At 39.6% G+C, this 18,819-nt stretch overlaps 2 protein-coding genes across 2 annotated transcripts in view; one reads left to right on the forward strand and one right to left on the reverse strand.

Moving 5' to 3' along the window:
• Positions 1-1,606: 1,606 nt before the first annotated feature.
• Positions 1,607-4,109, reverse strand: LOC111652238 (neurexophilin-1-like). Its single transcript, XM_023402450.2, has 2 exons — positions 3,916-4,109; positions 1,607-3,329 (listed from the first exon to the last, which is right to left on the reverse strand). Exons 1-2 carry the CDS (start codon positions 3,973-3,975, stop codon positions 2,592-2,594), a joined length of 798 nt encoding a protein of 265 aa, XP_023258218.1. The 5' UTR covers positions 3,976-4,109; the 3' UTR covers positions 1,607-2,591.
• Positions 4,110-10,575: 6,466 nt separating this feature from the next.
• The window catches only part of LOC111652277 (alpha-tectorin-like), an 11,902-nt gene continuing 3,658 nt past the window's right edge, over positions 10,576-18,819 (forward strand). The window contains 15 exon segments of the mRNA XM_087172969.1: positions 10,576-10,899; positions 11,046-11,069; positions 12,136-12,251; positions 12,674-12,952; positions 13,056-13,151; positions 13,289-13,454; positions 13,924-14,040; positions 14,043-14,323; positions 14,439-15,015; positions 15,142-15,725; positions 15,829-16,381; positions 16,473-17,071; positions 17,399-17,553; positions 18,058-18,458; positions 18,606-18,806. Coding sequence (XP_087029095.1) covers positions 10,854-10,899; positions 11,046-11,069; positions 12,136-12,251; positions 12,674-12,952; positions 13,056-13,151; positions 13,289-13,454; positions 13,924-14,040; positions 14,043-14,323; positions 14,439-15,015; positions 15,142-15,725; positions 15,829-16,381; positions 16,473-17,071; positions 17,399-17,553; positions 18,058-18,458; positions 18,606-18,806 — 4,195 coding nt within the window. The 5' untranslated portion in view covers positions 10,576-10,853.

The following is an 18,819-nucleotide window of genomic DNA, read 5'->3' on the forward strand; positions in this document are numbered from 1 at the left end:
GACATACAGTAGTGAAATGCAACTAATTACCTCACGTTTAGGTAGTGTGATATAGGTACAAATCTGGGGTATTACAACACTGTTTCTGAGGGAAATACTTTTGTACTCCACTACATTTATTTGACAGCTCTATTTTCTACTTACTGTGTGATAAGTGATCACCTTATAAAATACGACACCTTGATATGGATAAAACCACGTAACAGAATATAAAGTAGTTCATATTAGCTCCATCTCGACCAACTACAACAGCAACATGCTACATGTACACTAATGCACCAGTAATAATAATCCAAAAATAAAATATGTAATAGATTAGCAGTCAAAGGTGCCACTTTTCTGCATAAAGAGTAATTTTGTACTACTGTACTTGTGTATTTATACTGAAGTGACATTTTCAATGCACTTGTAATAATAGTTTTTTTGTAATTGTACTATTGGTGCTCATACTTAACTAAACAGTCTGAATACTTACATCACTAATGTCGACATGCAGTACCTTGGGTGATATGAAATTGTTGACACGCAGGTACCATCTAAAAAGCTACAGGTACAGTACTGTTGATTGTATTATTATTTGTATTTGTATTGTTTATATTATTTATTGTCTTACATTACACTTGCCTACGCCTTCAAGTGGAAGGCAACGGACATACAGTAGTGAAATGCAACTAATTGCATTTACATTTAAGTACTGTTATATTGGTACAAAGAATGGTGCTGATTCAATAGAAGCGGCCTGTGCAGCGAATCAGACCTTTGGCTGATGGTAGTTCAGCTGTAGCCGTTAACAGGAGCTTTTTGTCTATAGTTTTTGTATCCAAACAACCCAGCGGTTTCTGAACACAGCTGTGGTGCAGAGGTAGTACATGAATGACCGTGATCACTGAGGTGCATGAGCCTTCATTGGGGGTGTCATCAGCCATGTGGTCAGGTTATCACGTCTGTCACCTACATAATCCAGTTAGCAGTGTTTGTTCATTAAAGTTCCTTAAGTTCATTAAACATCTGTTCACTCAGGAGAAAAGGTCACAGTGTCCACGTTACAAGTGACAGCAGCTCAGAAACGTTTATCTTTTAAACTCCCAGCATGTTACATGGCCCGCCTGCTGAGCTCGAGGCCCCCTGAAACGTTCCACTCTAACCCCAAACCCTACCCTCTCAAACACACACACCAGCAGCCTGGTTAATACAGCCACATCCACATTTCTGTTCAGCAGGACTAGGTCATCACACAGCTAATTGATAAGTACACGGGTATCATTATCAATCACTTTAATTAGTAAGTGAAATAAACAATGTACTTTCTCAGCCAGCAGAAATAATGGTTTCCTAATGGGGTTAACTTGTAATATTAATAACATGTTAAAACCAGTACATTTTGTTATTTACAGCCTACCTGAAGACTAAACTTCAAACTAAAGGATTTTGAATCAACATCCTCCTTAAGCTTTGCCCCAAACACTGATTGCACCAAATAGAACAAATGCAGTAAGAAAAAGCTCTTAAATGAAATAGAAAGCTTGTTTGTGACGCTTGGTTTAGAGAACTTTAGAGGACCTGTTCTTTTTTTTGTTTTTCATGGTATTTATTTTTTATTGGGGAAAATACAGTGTTAGGAAATACATGAGAGAACGAGGATGGTATATGACCAAAGTGTACAAGGTAAATGCAAAATAAATGTTACAAATGCATGGTAGCTATTTTTGTAATTACAGTGTTTTACAAGAACCAAGGAATGAACAAAGACGGACAAAATTTAACATTTAAGATGTTAGAGAATCAATATATTAGCCCTTACAAACCCAAAAAATGTTCTATAGTCTAATTTTATGAAAGCATTATGGAAGGAATTATGTGAAGAGCTAAAAAGATTACTTGATTATAATTATTGATGATTATTTGATTGGTCCATAGAAAACTAGCTGGCAACTATTTTTTTAATCAATTAATTGTTCAGTCAGTAAAAAGAAGAAAAGCTGAACTTTGTATTTGCAGCTTTTATTTGTCTCGTGATAGTAAACTAAATATCTTTGGGTTCTGGGTCATTGGTTGGACAAAACACATAATCTGAAGATTGAGGCTTTTTCACAACTTTCTGTTCTTTAAAAAAATCATCAACACATCATTTGATTAGGGCTGCAACTAGCTTATTATTTTTAGTCTTTTGATTATGTTTTTCATTAATTATGTAGAGTATGAAATTTCAAAAAAGTTTCCCAGAGTCCAAGGTGATGTTTTCAAATGTCATGTTTCAAAAACCCAAAGATATTTGGTTTGTTAACAAAGAGAAGCAGCAATGTTTTTCATTTGACAAGACAGAACCAGAAAATGTTTGACTTTTTTTTTTTTTAACAACTTTTGCCTTAAAAACTCTTGTAGTCTACAACAAGCAATATATTGCACTAAAATCATATATTTTACTGTATTTGGTCAAATTTAAGACTTCAAAATAATATTTTTTAGAGAAATGCTACACTTCAAAAATGTCCAAAACAGTCTGTCAGACTAGTTCATAGCTTCTCAAACTGGATTTATCTTTGTGGATTTATTGAAACATTATTCTCCAGTGTCTTTGGCTTGACCCCTGTTTAACCTGTGGGCAGGTAGGCACCTGGATTCTGGTAGCTGTAGTCTGGACAGACTTTCTGAACTAGTCTGTAGTCTGTGCTATAGAAAGACACGTAGATGCAGATGACCTGGAAAGGTTTGGAGCACATCCAGGTGACGTGGCTCTGAGTCTGCTCCTGAGCACACGTCTTTGATGGATCGTAGTTACACAAAATCACCTTCTTGTTTCGTTCAGTTTTCTCATAGTCCACTCTGCAGTTGAATGTCTTTGAGTCTTTGGGGTTGACGACACTTTGGCGCTCCAAGTCGAATTCCACCTCTTTCATTGGTGGGACAAGGCTGACAGAGACGTTGCCTACACCGGTGGAGTTGTGGCGGAAGTAGACTCCAAGAGAGCCGTTCCCATGATCCACGATCTTACCCATTATCAGCAAATTCAATTTTACTGTCTTGATGTTTGAGTAAAAGTCCCCCCAACTGAATGTCCTGGCGAATTTAGACGTTCCATGAACTTTCATAATGGGCTGAAGCTTGATTTTTAAAGATGGGTTGGAGTGTGACTGTGAATTCCCTCCAAGTATTTCCCAAAGTCCCTGCTTTGAAAGAGGGATGAAGGGACTTATTGGTAGTTTGGTGTTTTGACTCCTAGTTTGAAGTGCCCAGTTCTTCTGTGAAGAAGGTTCTTGATCTTTGTTGACTTCAGACGATGCCCTCTTGTCAAAGGTGAAGTCACCCTGATGTTGTTGCCCAAGAACCAACTAGACAGAAAACCATGAGAGAAGTTAGGCATTGAGTACAATTGGAAGTATATTAACAAGAGAAATAGAGCAGAAAAGCTAAATCCCGGGGGGTTCAGTTTACAATTATTCCAGTTCCCAAAACATATATGTATATGTTATGTGGTAAACCACTGGCAAACAGATGAAACAATAAATTAGAAACACCGAGATGGAAAATTCTCAAAGAATTTCTAGAAATATGGCAAAAAAAAAAACCCAAAACATTTAGAATCAAAAATAAAAAAGCTCCTCGTGAATAATAGTTTTTAATAATTTATGCTGTGGCATTTAAGAATTTTGTAGGCGATCTAACTACACACATACTCTTAGATTAAATTCTAAAAATGCATCATATTTGATGAGCTTAAAATGGCAAACTAACTACTCACTTTAGAACCTCATAGGAAAAAGAAAAAATATTCTATTTAATATATATCTGAAAATAATTGCAAAAGTAACAAGTAATATGGCAGTATTTCACAACAAAAGTTCTTGAGTAAATACACTAATTTTTTAATGTGATGTGCATCTAATTAGAATTCAGTGCCTTCAGTTCTTTACTTACCAAACAAATGGTTCCTTTCAGAAGTATCCATACAAAGCAATGACTGGCGAGCATCTCCATGTTTCATAAAATCCTATCAGAAGATCCATCCACTCTAATGTTAAGTTCATTCAGGCCGAGTTAAGTTTTGGAAGTCCATGCTGAGTGGCTGCATCCTCATTAAACACTGGGACAAACACGCAGTTAAACCTGTGTGCTGCAGCCTCAACTCACCGCACACACACTGAGGCTTTCTCAGATCTGGAGATTTTTAACACTCAGTATTGCTGTGTCTGCACTCTCTCTCTCTCTCTCTGTCACCCCCTCTGTCTCATGCACCCACCTGCCCAATCTCTCTCACACACACACACACACACACACACACACACACACACACACACACATATATATCATTTGCTAACATTATCACACTGTATCTCATGCCTGAAGTTGTCCCTTTGTTTTTGTCAGTCAAAATCATCTTACATTATCTTCTGGGTGATTAAAATATTTATTTAACGCTGATTAAATGGAGAATTTGCTTTTCTTTCATTGTGTTTGAGAGGCAAACAGGACAGTATAATACTGCCATCTTGTGGCCAGATTATATAGTGCAGCCAAATTAGATCTGACTTGTGCTAGTCTCTAGTTGAGGCTCAGCTGCTGCTGTCTTTAGTTTAATACTGGTGCATTAATTTAGAACAGCAGAAATTTCCATCATAGGTGTCCGATTAAACTGTTCTTCCAACCAATCAGAAAACTTGGCCATGGTATAAATAAGTGATAATTATAGATTCTGGGTAATTGGATCAAACTGTGATGCCGTGATGCAGTGGCTTAGTCTGCTGCTGCATATCAAGTGAATTAGTGTGCTTAGATGTAGCAATGTTCCTATATTCTGAAGTTGCTCCTTCATGCATGTGCGCTTCCCACTATAGCCTCCATATGACCCCAAGACGTGTTCCACTGGCTATGGGAATGCAGCGGCCGAGACAGAGCATATGCCTGAATGACTCTGTAAGCAAGCAAAAGTGACTTGAATTTTATGCAAGCGTAGCCAGTGGAGGTCAATGAGCAGTGGAGTGACATGTGCCTATTTGTTCTGGACTGTATGTAAGGGGTTCACTGTGCGTGACGGAAGGCCCACCAGAAGGACATTACAGTAGTCGAGGCGAGAGCTAACCATGGCCAAAAGTTGGGTGTCGTATTGAGTTAACAAGGTCTTATTTTTCTTATGTTGTATTGTGCAAAGTGGCACAACTGGGAGACAGATGCAATATGGTCAGAGAAAGATAGCTGGTCATCAAACAATGACTTGTGACCTTGGTTGGGATGAGAGATGAAGAGGCGTTTTGATATTTATATTGTGATGGAGAGACTGATTGGTTGGGATGACTAAGAGTGCAGTCTTAAAAAGGTTTAGTTGAAGGTGGTGTTCCTTCATTTATGTGGATATGCCTGAGAGACAAACCAGATCTTGGTTATTGGGTGGGAACAACAGGTAAAGTTGGGGGTCGTCTATGTAGCAGTGATTTGAGAAACCATGTGAATGGATAACTGAACCCAAGGAGTTGGTGTATATTGCAAAGAGAAGCGACCCAGTACTGATTCTTGGGTCACTCCTGTGGGAGGGGATGGGATAAGGATGTTTGTACTTGCCATGACACATTGAAGCAACGTCAGGAGAGATAGGATTCAAGCCAAGAAAGTGTATTGCCTGTGGTTTTCCAAATTGGAGAGTACAGTTACCAGGATGCAGTGGATTCAGACAGCAAGAAGTCCTGAGGACTGAGTTTCTATCAAGGACAACAGTCGTTTCAGCACTCAGTCGAGTGGATGCTCTTAAAACCCAAGTGACTTGGATCAAGAAGGGTGTTCCCAGAGAGGAATTCTGAGACCTGTTTGAAAAACGCCCTTTCAATAGACTGTAAGATAAAACAGTAAGAATGGAACTAAAAAAACATGTCTATAGTTCTCGAGTTGGGCAGTGCTTTTTGAGCAGGGGCGTTACCCAAGCCTGTTCTAATAGCTTTGATACTGTGGCTTCCTTTTCTGAATATATAAGAAAAAGCTGTGCCTTTAAGTTTCTAAATTAAATTACCTTAATTTAGCAAAATTTCTCAATTTCTTTGACGGATGGCTAGCAATAGTCAAAGTGTGCTTGACAAACTGATATTGCATTAATATGCATGTGCAGACGTGTGGAAACTGAACTTGTGCATGAAGCGTTATGAGGCAGCAGTAGCAAGTAAACCATGGATTTAAACACTGATTTACCATCTCTGTGCAAGATCCACAGTGAGTTTGAGAAGTTTGAGACAGAATATTATTGTTCAGGAATAGCTCGGTGCATATGTTGTGAGTTTGTAGAGGGTGAGAGAGTGAGAGAGAGAGAGGGAGAGAGTGGCGATGCTGGCGACTGCAGCAGAGAGTTAGCTTGTTTGTTAGCTTGTTCGTTAGCAGTTAGCAGTATAGCTCTGAATGTCCAGTGCGATGTTTGTGCACTTTAGGCTGTTTGTGCTACAACTACAGCTCCTCAAGACCGAAGTTCCTGCGTCTCTGCTTCCCAACTAAGGTCGAGACTCTGAGCCGGGAAAGATAAACAACACTGGATAATACAGTATTCTGCATTGTCACCGGAGTGTGTCATTGTCAGTTAATGGTAAATATTTTCCGTGGGAGTAATTTTTAGATATTTTTTCCCTCCATACTGCACATTTGATATATTTAGTGTCAAGTGAGAATAATAATCCGAATACTTCTTCAACCAGGAAGGAGAAAGGTGAACATGTCCAGGCAGAGAGCATCAAGGTGCAGGAGAGAGACTTTCAGCACAGGGAAGGCCCTGAATTTAAGAGAGAAATCATTTGCTACTACTGCTGTCACAAAAAGGTATGTTTCAGTTTGGACCGTATTTTTCTCATTGGTGTAGTAAACAGCTGAATTGCACACTGAGTTGGGGGGTGGGGTCTTGGCTCTGTGTGCCTATCTGTAAAAGTCATTGCACGATGAAGTTCCACTTTTGTTTTATGTGACAGGTATACTAATAGAGAAATGTGGCACACTCACGGTGCATATGCACAGGGCCCAGATTTTTGTGCCACACCACTGGCAGCCACTGACGCACAATCTTCTAAATTCTTTGCATGCTTTTTATGCCAGTGCAAAGAAACTTTCACATGGAACTGAACCAACAGTCACATAACATCCCTACAGCTGCCAAATTTCTGATTGTTACTTAATTGTTACTTAAACAAAAGAAAGGTAAGTGTTTGCAAGCGTTTTCTTTTGTAGTAACCAGGAAGTTGCACTATAATTACAGCTGTAGTTCCTGACAAATTGAGACAATAAGCATGTGAATCATTTCTTGTGACTGAGGTAAAACAAATTTTCAAATAACAACACAAACAGACAAACGAAAACCTTTGGAGCACTTTATCAACACACACATTAAAACATTAATTTTGTGTTTGATTGAAGTTGAAGATAAAGAAGAAACATGATTCCAGTAGAGGTAATTTAATTCATTCACATGCAGTGGGTTTTTTTGGGTCCTAGATTCTAGGATTAACATGAACCTGGAAAATCCTCCGCCTCCCTCAATCTACTTTTGCTCATGGCTCAGGTCTAATTGCAGGTTTTGCTTTTTTCTCTGCTTCTAAGCCCTGATTTACGGTAAGGAAGACGATCAAAAGATGATCGGATGTCACTCCCAAATCAGGATAAAGTTAGAGACCGATTTTATGGCTGTTACTAAATGGACCCAAAGCTGTGCATCACATCAGCAACAAACAAACATTTTGATTGACCTTCCTAGTGTTTTCTGGTTAAATATGAACCATTTTTGCAATTTCACTGTGACAAAAAACATGCCTCTCTTTCCTGATTACAGTGAGGTTTCAGAGTCAACGGTGCAGTTTTTCGATGCAATATAATCTTGTTTTTTTCTATCTCTTGTTTATCTATCTCTTGAGCTCTGTCACTTGGGGCAGTGACTTGCTATAAGTCTAATGAAGGGAATCCACTCTTTTCTGGTTGTGTGTCATGCCTCAAACGCTTGTTGGAAACAAACAGCAACCTCCAGGGCTGCAAGATAAATCCAAAAACCTCAAATGGCCACTGGAGGCTGGCTCCAAAAGCGAGTCAATGCAGATAGACTCCCATGTTAACAGCAGGAGCAAACGTTTACAGGCTGATACAAACAATGTTTTTTTTTTCTCTTCAGCTACTTTCCTTTCACTTAATAACAACTGTATGGGGTTGAATTTTTGTATAACTCACCCATTTAAATTTTATTATGGTAGTACTCAAATATGTTATACTATTTCATGTTCATGCACCATGTGTATGGAACAATTAGTTTTAGGTATTAGATGAGGATGTTGTGTAACAATGTTTTCATAGTCATGCAAAATACTTTCATGAGTCAAGCTTTCAGTTGAGAAACTGGTTCATTTGGTGTCATTCCATTATTAAGAAGGAAGTAGGGAATTACTTATCATACAAGTTGCACAAGCTGAGGAAGAAAACATCAATAAGAATATCTACACACTGACTGTGCATGGAGAGAAAATATCATGGTGTGTGGTGGTGTACACATCAAATCCATTTGATCCAAGATAGTGCTTGTATATTTTGCCATTTGTCATTTTTGTACGTTTTCAACATATCCATATAGTTTTCCTTCCTGATAATACCATCTGGTTTGTAGCATGATGCAGCATGATGCCCCCAACCCCGTGCTTCACAGTTGGAATGGAACAGTTCAATATTAGTTTCATCAGACCACAGGACATTAAGATGTAGCTGCAAATTGTAGTCCGGCTTTTTTATGGCGGTTTTGGAGCAGTGGCTTCTTCCTTGTTGAGCACCCTTTTAGGTTATGTCAATATAGGACTCGTTTTATTGTGGATGTCATATTTTTGTACCTGCATCTTCACTTTGATTGGAAATTCAATTCATCTCTAGGAGACAGAACACCTTCACCTTCACCAGTGGTATGACACCTGTGTGGTCCCATGGTGTTCATAGGATCACACTTGCGTACTGGTGTTTGTACAGATGAACATGGTACATTCAGTCATTTGGAAATTGCTCCCAAGGATAACGGAGGTCCAAAATTTTTGTTCTGACACCTTGGCTGATTTATTTTGATTTTCCCATGCTATCAAGCAAAATTGAATGTAACTGTATTTGTCTAAGGTGTATGACAGCCTAGCATCTCACACTTAGCAGCAACAGCAGATGCTACTGTCACAATATAGAAGCTAATAAGGATCTAAGTAAACACCTAAACCTCTTTCACACCAGGGAAACAGAGTTGGTTGATGGTGACTGTTTAGTTCAGAGTTCATTTTCACCTATTCTGCCATAGTTTTAGTGGCGTACACAGTCTACTGTATATACCACATACAAAAATAAGTAGGTAGCTTTGTCATCTCAGATGGCTTTGGCCCTCTCTCAAACAGTCAGTACAGACTAATTCTATTGCATATGTCATGTTACAATAATGCTATGTTGTACAGATAAAATAGATCTGAGGTCTTCTCACGTCTGTTGTTGGTCAGTAACTTCCAAGTCAGTACCTCTTAACACTTCTTATTATCTGCTTCCCCACAGATTCATGATTAAAATAACGAGGTTGACTGGAACTGTTAACTCCTGAATAAATGCACCTCATGAAAACTGTTCACAATCTGCAGATTATTCAGACCAGTAGGGACATTGTTTCTGGACATTTTTTTAAAATACATTTTTTGATTTTTTTTTTTTTTTGAATTTTCAAAAATCATTTTGAAGTGAGGAATCTTAGAGATGGATATCTCAAACATGAGCAAATAAAACTGAAACTTTCTAGATCGCACTAAAGATAAGTGAGAGAATATGTTCTTCTGTAATCTAAGCAAACCAGCCCTTTATGAGATGTTTTGATAACGCACGCAACATGAGGGACTGAAAACAATAACTTACAACATAGAGCAGGTTATATGTTCTCAGAAGTTAAGACTGAAATGAGCAGTATTGCAAAAATCAAGTTCATATTTTTGTTTTGTTATTTTGACTATGTTTTATAGGAAAACTACTTTTCAAGCGCTCAAGACTTTGGTAGACATATTATATCCCAGTTTCGTTTCTGCTCAGCACAGTCTGTTAACCTTAATTATTCACTATGAACAATGGAATGTTTAGTTCACTTGTTATGAGGAAGCAATTAGATTTAATCCATGCGATACACCTGTAACTGGTCAAACCACAGGTTTATGGGGCCGTGCCAGCTATTACTATATAAAGCCTTGTTGCAGCTCTGCTGTCTTGCTTGGATGAGGGATAAAAAAACTAAAGCATCACATATGAGCAGGTAATTAATTAATTTATTATTAAGTGAAACATTATTTCCAAACTGCTGTGTTTCATAATGATAGCAATAGCTTATTTGCGTCTGAATTTTGGTAATAACTATTAAGTGATCATTTTAATTCTATTGAAGGCAACAGTCTGATAAACGGCTGCACTCTGCAGTGACAATGAATTTAATCTAATAAAGCAATGTTTTGATTTAACAGATACCACCATCTGACATTGTCAGAATTTAAATGTATTTATTTTTATTACCATTATGACTTCAGAAACATAAGTGATATTTAAAATCCTGTTTGACAGTTAACAGGATATTAATTTGAAATATGACTTAAACAATTATTCTTTGAGCCAAACAACAAGTGATTTGTTTTTGGAAGTTGTACTTCATTGTACTTGCATGAATAAAAATGTTGCACATGATTGCTAATAATCTGTACTATGGACATGTAATAGATCTCATGATCATCATGCATTTAAATCTTTTGCCATTGAAAACCAATTTACAGGACTACAGGCATCCTTAGTGGGGTATGCGCTCTCTGTCTGCTTTTTTTTTCATCACATTTTGATGAGCAGGTTTGAATTTTGAGTTTTGGAAAATGGGATGTCAAATCATGTTGCCTCTGCTGCTTCTGGGGATGTTAGGTAAGTATTTAATTAAATCAAATCCATTGAAATTCCCTTTTTATTTCTGTTGAAGCATTTCCAAAAATTCACTAACTGACCTTTATTTATTGATGTTAAAAACTTCTGATTTTTGTCCAATTATATTTATGAACTTGCTTGCACAGGTACGGTGACTCCTCAGACTGCAGGTAAGTTGACGCTTTGATCACCTCTTAGTTTTTGTTTGTTCATATTTTTCACAGGCCATATGTCAAAATCAGAAGCTCTATTTTCAAGATTTAAAATATGTAACACTTCACAGGAAAGAACATGAATTCTGTCATAATAGTTCACAATTTACCTCCCCTGACTGTTAAATGGCATTTAACATTGATGTAGCACAGTAAAAGGTAAGTGTGTGTTTGTGGCGATACCACACTTTGACACTAGAGGTAGTAGTTTCCTTTGTGGTATGCCAAAGAGTTGGCTGCTTATTCTACAGTGTTTTACTGCCCCCTCTCGTTGCACCTGGGACGTGTCTGAAGTGATCTCTGTTGTACCTATTGCCACATCCAACCATGCTGTCATGGCATACCAACACACTGTACAGTACATTCAGCCAAAACTAGATCTTCAGGGTGTGTTAATTGCTCTTTGACATGGGCCTTTTTCGTGGCAGACATTTTGACATACCAGAGGTGAAACAAATTTTGTTAACAATGTCTCAGCTCCATGACGTGTCCCAGTAAGACATGAAAGTGAGATGGGATGCACAATATCAAGACCCTGGAACTAGCTTACCTACATTGTTTGGCACAAGCATTCACTGGGACTCAAAGATGAACTGATCAGATTTTTGTGGTCAAAGGTCAAAGTCATGGTGACCTCACCAAACATGGTTTTGGCCTTGTGAACGCAATATCTCTGTAATGCCCAGATGTTATTTCATTACCTCTGGCACACTGTGGCTCTCAAATTCATATGCTAATTATGACACATGTTAACCCAAATGTCTGTAAGGATAAAATGAAGTGATAAATCCTTATGGGAATATCATATCCAAATGGTCAAAGTTCAACATCACTGTGACATCATAATGTTCTTCAAAAACATTTCTGGCCATTATGCAATACTGTAACTCAGGAAGGGGAGATTGTGACCATATTTTTTGCAACTTGGCTGGTTGGCGGAGGCACCATGAGGCAGTAATTCTAGTTTTAATTGTATCTTTTATTCTTTTCTTTTTTTAAATGTAACATCTTTTGTTCTTTCTAGATCCCCTCTACGTAATTTCTGGAACAACAAGCTCTCGATCAGACGATGGAAGTTCTCCACGGATTGTCCTGCAGAGACCTTTCGTGTACTTTGGACACTCGTACAATCAGATTTATGTATGTAAAAATAGTTTTAGCAGACTGCAACATCCGTAATGTTTGAAGGTTTTTTCTGGTATGTTTTGTGGAAGAATCACATTTTCATCCACTTGTCAGCAAATCACTTCCAACACAAGAACTTTATTTTAAATATGAAATAATAAATAAATGAAACTAATTGATAAATAAAATGAATTAGAGAAGCAAAGAATATTTTGTGAAACAGCTTAATTCATATTTAATTTCAACTTTAACTAAATGTCACAAATATTAAAGAATTACTGGAGTTACTTGTTGTCAAAATATTGTTACATCCATAACATGGTCATTCTGTAAAATACTGTGGCAATAAATATGTTGATATTTGATTATGCAATTGTCAGACTGTCGTAGTCATTTACTTATTCTTTTTAAGTGAGAACTGGTTTATGTGTTTCCAGATGAACCACAACGGACACCTGACCTTTGCTAGTCCATGGTACCGTTACACACCTCAACAGTTTCCACTGCATGGATCCAGAGACATCATTGCCCCATTCTGGACAGATCTGGACAACAGAGGAAATGGTCAGGTCATCTACAACCAATACACCAACGGCAATGTCCTTCAACAAGCTACACGGGACATTAATGCCTACTTCCCAGGACTGCACTTTAATGCCAACTGGGTCTTTGTTGCAACATGGTATCAGGTGGCGTACTTTCCAACCACTGGCACAGTAAGTCAGCTAGTTCTAATTGGGGAAGTTCATATATTTGTATGTGTGTGCCTGCCTGTTGCTATATTTACTATCTGACTAACCACAAGTACATTTTTTTCAGCAAACAACCATCCAAGCAGTCTTGATTTCTGGTGGCCGCTACTCATTTGTGCTGATGAACTATGGGATAATAGCTGCAACAACTCGCAATATACAGGTGAGAACCTACAAAGAACCAAATTGTAAAATGTGTTTTAAAGTGTCCAAGCTGTATTCAAAACGGAATGCTGTAATGCCAATGTTCAAAGACAAAAAACATATATTATAATATTTCTATGTGACATGTATTTCCAGGCTGGATATGACACAGTCGGTTCTGCTCACCATTTCACCATCCCGGGATCTTTCGCTAGTAATGCAACAGGCATTAACTCAGTTTTCCGCCTGAGCAGCAATGTCAATGTACCCGGTCGCTGGGCGTTCCGCACCGACACTGGATCAAGAGGCTGCACTTACAATGGTAAGAGCAGAACCAAGGTTGATCACTATAGATGCTTTTTTTCTTACAATAATGTGGATATGTGATCAGTGAAAAAGATACGTCTGTCCTTATTGTTGAGCTATTGATTAATGTTTTATATGTTGCACATAGCCGACCATACTGTGCACTGAAAAGCTATTACATAGAAATATCCTGATATAAAGATAATCTAAGTAGAAAGTACAATTAAAAAAATGTAGAAATGTATTGTTATTTGTATTGGTATGTCAAAGCAGTAATCAAAAGTCAAAGGATGAGGGCATCTGTTCAACAAGATCAAGCATGAGCATGGACATCCCTGTTACAAGACAGCTGGGGATTTTTCTTCCACTCATTTTTTGTCACCATTCTACTGTTTGTTAAATAGTCAAATGGTTAAAATACTAACAGTATTTATGTTTTGAAGTCAAGGCTTTTCAAACAACCTTTCTATTTATTTTCTTCAAAGGTGAATCCGTGCAGCTCGGTGACTCATTCTGGAGGGACAGTGCATGTACAGAGAAGTGCACCTGCACCTCAGCAGGTCTGCAGTGTGTCAGTCAACGCTGCTCCTTTTCCCAAATCTGCGGCCAACTTCCTTTCAGTTCACCTGCCAGACGGTGCAGAGACGCACCTGCACAATAAGTGGTGATCCACATTACTATACCTTTGATGGCACAGTGTTTCACTTTCAGGGCACCTGCACCTACGTTCTCTCAGAACAGTGTGGTCATGGGCTGCCCTACTATCGTGTAGAGGGTAAGAACGAGCACCGGGGCAGCACTCGTTTATCCTGGACAAGACTGGTCAAAGTGTATGTCTATAATGAAACTATCGAGCTTGTCAAAGGACGACGCAGTGAGGCTAAGGTTAGCAACGAGAACTTCACTTATTCACAATAAGTTATATACAGTATATACCTGTTATATTTTTATGTAGTTAATACTTTTACAACAATGTCTTTGCCTGTTTCTGTTCTTATAGGTTAATGGAAACTTTGCAACCACTCCGTTCTCCCTTCACAATGGCACCATCCAAGTTTATGAGTCAGGTTTTTCTGTGATCATCAGTACTGACTTTGGCTTGGTAGTTTCTTACGACACAAATCATTATGTTAGAATCAGCTTGCCCAACACTTACCAGAATGCAACATGTGGCCTGTGTGGAAACTTCAACCACGACCCTGGGGACGACTTTCAAACACCCCAAGGCGAGGTTGTGAGCTCTGATGTAGTTTTTGCCAACAGTTGGAAAGTATCAGGGGACGATGAGCCTGGATGTGACGAGCAGTGTGGAGGTCTGGCCTGTGTTGCCTGCACTGCAGATCAGACAGCTTTATACAGCAATACGGACCATTGTGGTATCCTCCAGAGCAGTTCTGGACCCTTTGCTGCTTGCCATCTACGACTTCCACCGCAAACATTTGTACAGAGTTGTGTGTATGATCTGTGTGTCGGACAAGGCTATCAGCCCATTCTGTGCCAAGCCCTAAATGTTTATGCAAGTCAGTGTCAGCAAACTGGTCTCCAGCTGCCAAACTGGAGGAGACGTGACTTCTGTGGTATGTCTGTCAGTCATTCAACATTATTTCAATATAAATATATAAATATTATTAATTATCATTCATAATTAATATAATTTTAAACTGTCCTTTATGTCAGTATCAATGTTGTTTGCTTGCACCTAGAAATCCCCTGTCCAGCCAACAGCCACTTTGAGTCCCAAGGCACAGGATGTCCAGCTACCTGTGTCAATCCCAATTCCACCCAAAACTGCCCTCTCCCTGCCCAGGAGAGCTGCATCTGCAATTCAGGCTACATCCTCAGTGCTGGGGTCTGTGTCCCTCATGCTGAGTGTGGCTGCAGCTTTGAAGGTCGTTACTACCGCTCTGGACAAACTGTAATACTAGACGAGAACTGTGGGAGACGTTGTAGCTGCAGTTATGGCTCCATGACCTGTCACTCACATGGTTGTGGTCCACTGGAATCATGCAGGGTGGAGGAGGGAGAAAGAGGATGCAGACCTAACAGCTATGAAACATGCTGGATAAAGGGCCTGGGGTCATATCATACATTTGATGGACTGACATACCAGTATCCTGGGGCATGTCGATTGACTCTTGCCAAAGTGATGGGATTGTCTCATCACCCCCACTTTGCAGTGACAGCAGAGAAAGTGCCTAGAGGCCAAAATGGTTTTGCCAGGTTGCTAAAGTTTGAGGCAGAGGGAACACAAGTCTCCATTGAGATGGCAGAAAACAGCACAGTTCAGGTAAGCGACTTTGATTTTGATGATGATTTAGACATTTTGTATATGAATATTGAAAATCTTGTCACCCTGAAAATCTGACACTAGCTGTTGAAATGGTCTTTAGGTTGACGGTCAGCGGATCAGACTACCATTCAGCTCAGCATCCAACCGAATCCAAGTCTACCACAGCAGCATTCACAGTATCATCCTTCACACCGCCTTTGGTGTGACTGTGCAGACAGTTTGGCCTCACTTTGTACGTATCACTGCACCCGGTATCTACAATGGTTCACTGGGTGGACTCTGTGGAAACTACAATGGTAACTCACATGACGACTTCCGTACACCCAATGGCCTCCTGGTCAACAGCTCTCAGGTCTTTGGAGACAGCTGGCGAGATGGCTCCCTCGCTGCACACTGTGTGGAAAGTGTAAATGAAAATTCTAGGACAAATTCCAATTCTAGTGAGGGCTGTGGCATTATTGCCTCACCGAATGGGCCGTTTACCCAGTGTTGGGCCATGGTGGACCCACAGCAGCATGTGAGTGCATGCATGGAGACCATTAGAGTCTCTAGAGATCCAGCATCAGCACTATGTGAGGTCCTACGTGATTATGCTCTAATGTGTCAACAGAAGGGCGTAGCCCTGGGACACTGGAGGAATATAACTGGCTGTGGTAAGAACTTTCCCTTCTTTTAGATGAAGTTTGGATATGGTATAAAGCTATGTAATGACCTTACTTTATCAACCTGTATGTTCTTCTTTAGAGCACACCTGCCCAGCAAACAGCCATTATGAACTCTGTGGAAACACTTGTCCCTCCACCTGCCCCAGCCTTTCCTTTCCCTTCTCCTGTAACACTCTGTGCCAGGATGGGTGCCAGTGTGATGATGGTTTTGTCCTCAATGGCAACCAGTGCGTACCACCAACATCTTGTGGATGCCATCATGAAGGACGCTATCGGCAAAGTGGCGAACAGTTCTGGGATGGTGAGGTATGCCAGAGTTTCTGTACCTGCAACGGCACAACAGGGACAGTCCACTGTAATCCCAGCTCCTGTGGTCCCCAGGAGTCGTGCCGTGTGGTAGGGGGGGAATTTGGATGTCATCCAAACCCCCATGGCACCTGCTCTGCCTCTGGAGACCCCCACTACCTCACATTTGATCAAAAGGCTTATGACTTCCAGGGAACCTGCCGCTATGTTCTGGCGACCCTTTGTAATCACACTAATGGACTCCCCCACTTTTCAGTGGAAGCTAAGAATGAGCCGTGGTTTGGGTTGACAGTCTCAATCACGGCTGAAGTTTTTGTGAATGTGTTGGGATACCGAGTGCGTGTGTCAAGGGACAACAGAGGTATGGTAGAGGTGAGCTGAACCATTTCTAAACCATTACTGATATTTTTCATTTTTTCAGTAGACTAATGATTAACACATGTCTGTAGTAGTTAAGAAACAGTGATGCCATTATTAGCTTGATTACTAGACAGCACTGGTAAGTAAAGTCCCGCTAAGGGAAATTGAGCGACTTAAGCGATCCTTATTAAAAATGTGTCTATATTATGAGCCAATGTATTGCAATTAGAAGCCTTAAACTCTGACATATCAATGTTGGTATCGGACACAAAAATACAGAATCGATCAATATGAATAAAATTAAATTGTTCTTTCAATTTTGTTTTTCCAATTGTGTAGGTAAATGGAATAACCGCAAATTTACCAGTTGTCTTGAGTGGAAATGTGTCTATCTTTGCAAGTGGACCTCAAACATTTATCACTACTGATTTTGGCCTCAGAGTCACCTATGATGGACGGAGTACAGTGTCCATCTCTGTGCCATCAAATTACAGGTATCTGCCATTCACCACAGCTGAAATTTAACTACTTTGATGTTCTAATTGCTCACATATTTTATACAGTAACAAACAAACATAGAATTCACAATTCTGCTTCCCATGTTCTGACAGACCAGAAGGAGAAAACCAATTACACTAATTTCAGCGTCCTAATGCTAGTTGCCTACCAATTTTAGTTTTGATTTTAAAATGAATTTATGTAAACCACAGTAGTCTTCTTGTCTGACAGAAAACTTTTGGTGAGGCTGTTTTGAGGTTTTATGCTCCAAGCTGTTGGACTAGTGCGTAAGAATCTGATATATTATATATATATTAAGATCAAAATATATTTTGACCTTCTTTCACATCTGCATTAGTCTAAAATATTTTTACTGGTACTTACATTCATACTGTGTCATTACTAGTTTTTTATTCATCACCACTCACCTGCAAAACAGTTTTTATTGATTCTACCCAATTAATGGCATTGAAGTTCTCTAATCATTATCTTCATGACAGAGGACAGACATGTGGACTTTGTGGAAACTTCAATGGGAATCAAAATGATGACTTCCGCACCCCATCTGGAACAATAGTCGCCACTCCAGATGTGTTTGGGACAGCTTGGAAGGTTGCAGGCAACTACACCTGCAGTGATGGGTGTGGTTCCTCCTGCCCGCGGTGTACCAACGAACAACCTGCTAGAGCTCAGTGTGAGGTGATCAAAGCAGCCAGCGGCCCCTTCAGCTTCTGCCATGAGCAGGTGGACCCAGCTCCATATTTCAATGACTGTGTGTTTGATGTTTGTGTGTCTGGAAATGGGGGCCAAGATCTTCTGTGCAGGGCCATTCAAGCGTATGTCAGTGCCTGTCAGTCTGCTAATGTTCAAATCTACCCTTGGAGACAGAACACCACCTGCAGTAAGTCAACTGGTCAATTTGGTGTTGATCAATTATACACACTAAGAGACAATCAAAGAGGTGTCTTAACCTTCTGCATCTACATACAAGCTTGGTTAACTGTATGAAGTCATTTAGCTTTAACAATTTCTTTCCTCACTTATTAAGGACTGGACTGTCCAGCCAACAGCCATTATGAGCTGTGTGGTATTGACTGTGGCCACACCTGTGCCAGCAGCATTGATGCCACCTGCGAACAGGTTTGCTCTGAGGGATGTTTCTGTGATGAGGGGTTCCTCAGGAGTGGGACAACATGTGTCCCCGTGGAAAGCTGTGGCTGCCAGTATGATGGCTTCTACTATAATGTAAGTCATTTAACTGG

The sequence above is a fragment of the Seriola lalandi genome, unplaced genomic scaffold (genome assembly GCF_002814215.2).
Source record: "Seriola lalandi dorsalis isolate HSWRI2012SDOR001 ecotype SW California unplaced genomic scaffold, Sedor1 jcf7180002053933, whole genome shotgun sequence".
Classification (NCBI taxonomy): Eukaryota; Metazoa; Chordata; class Actinopteri; order Carangiformes; family Carangidae; genus Seriola; species Seriola lalandi.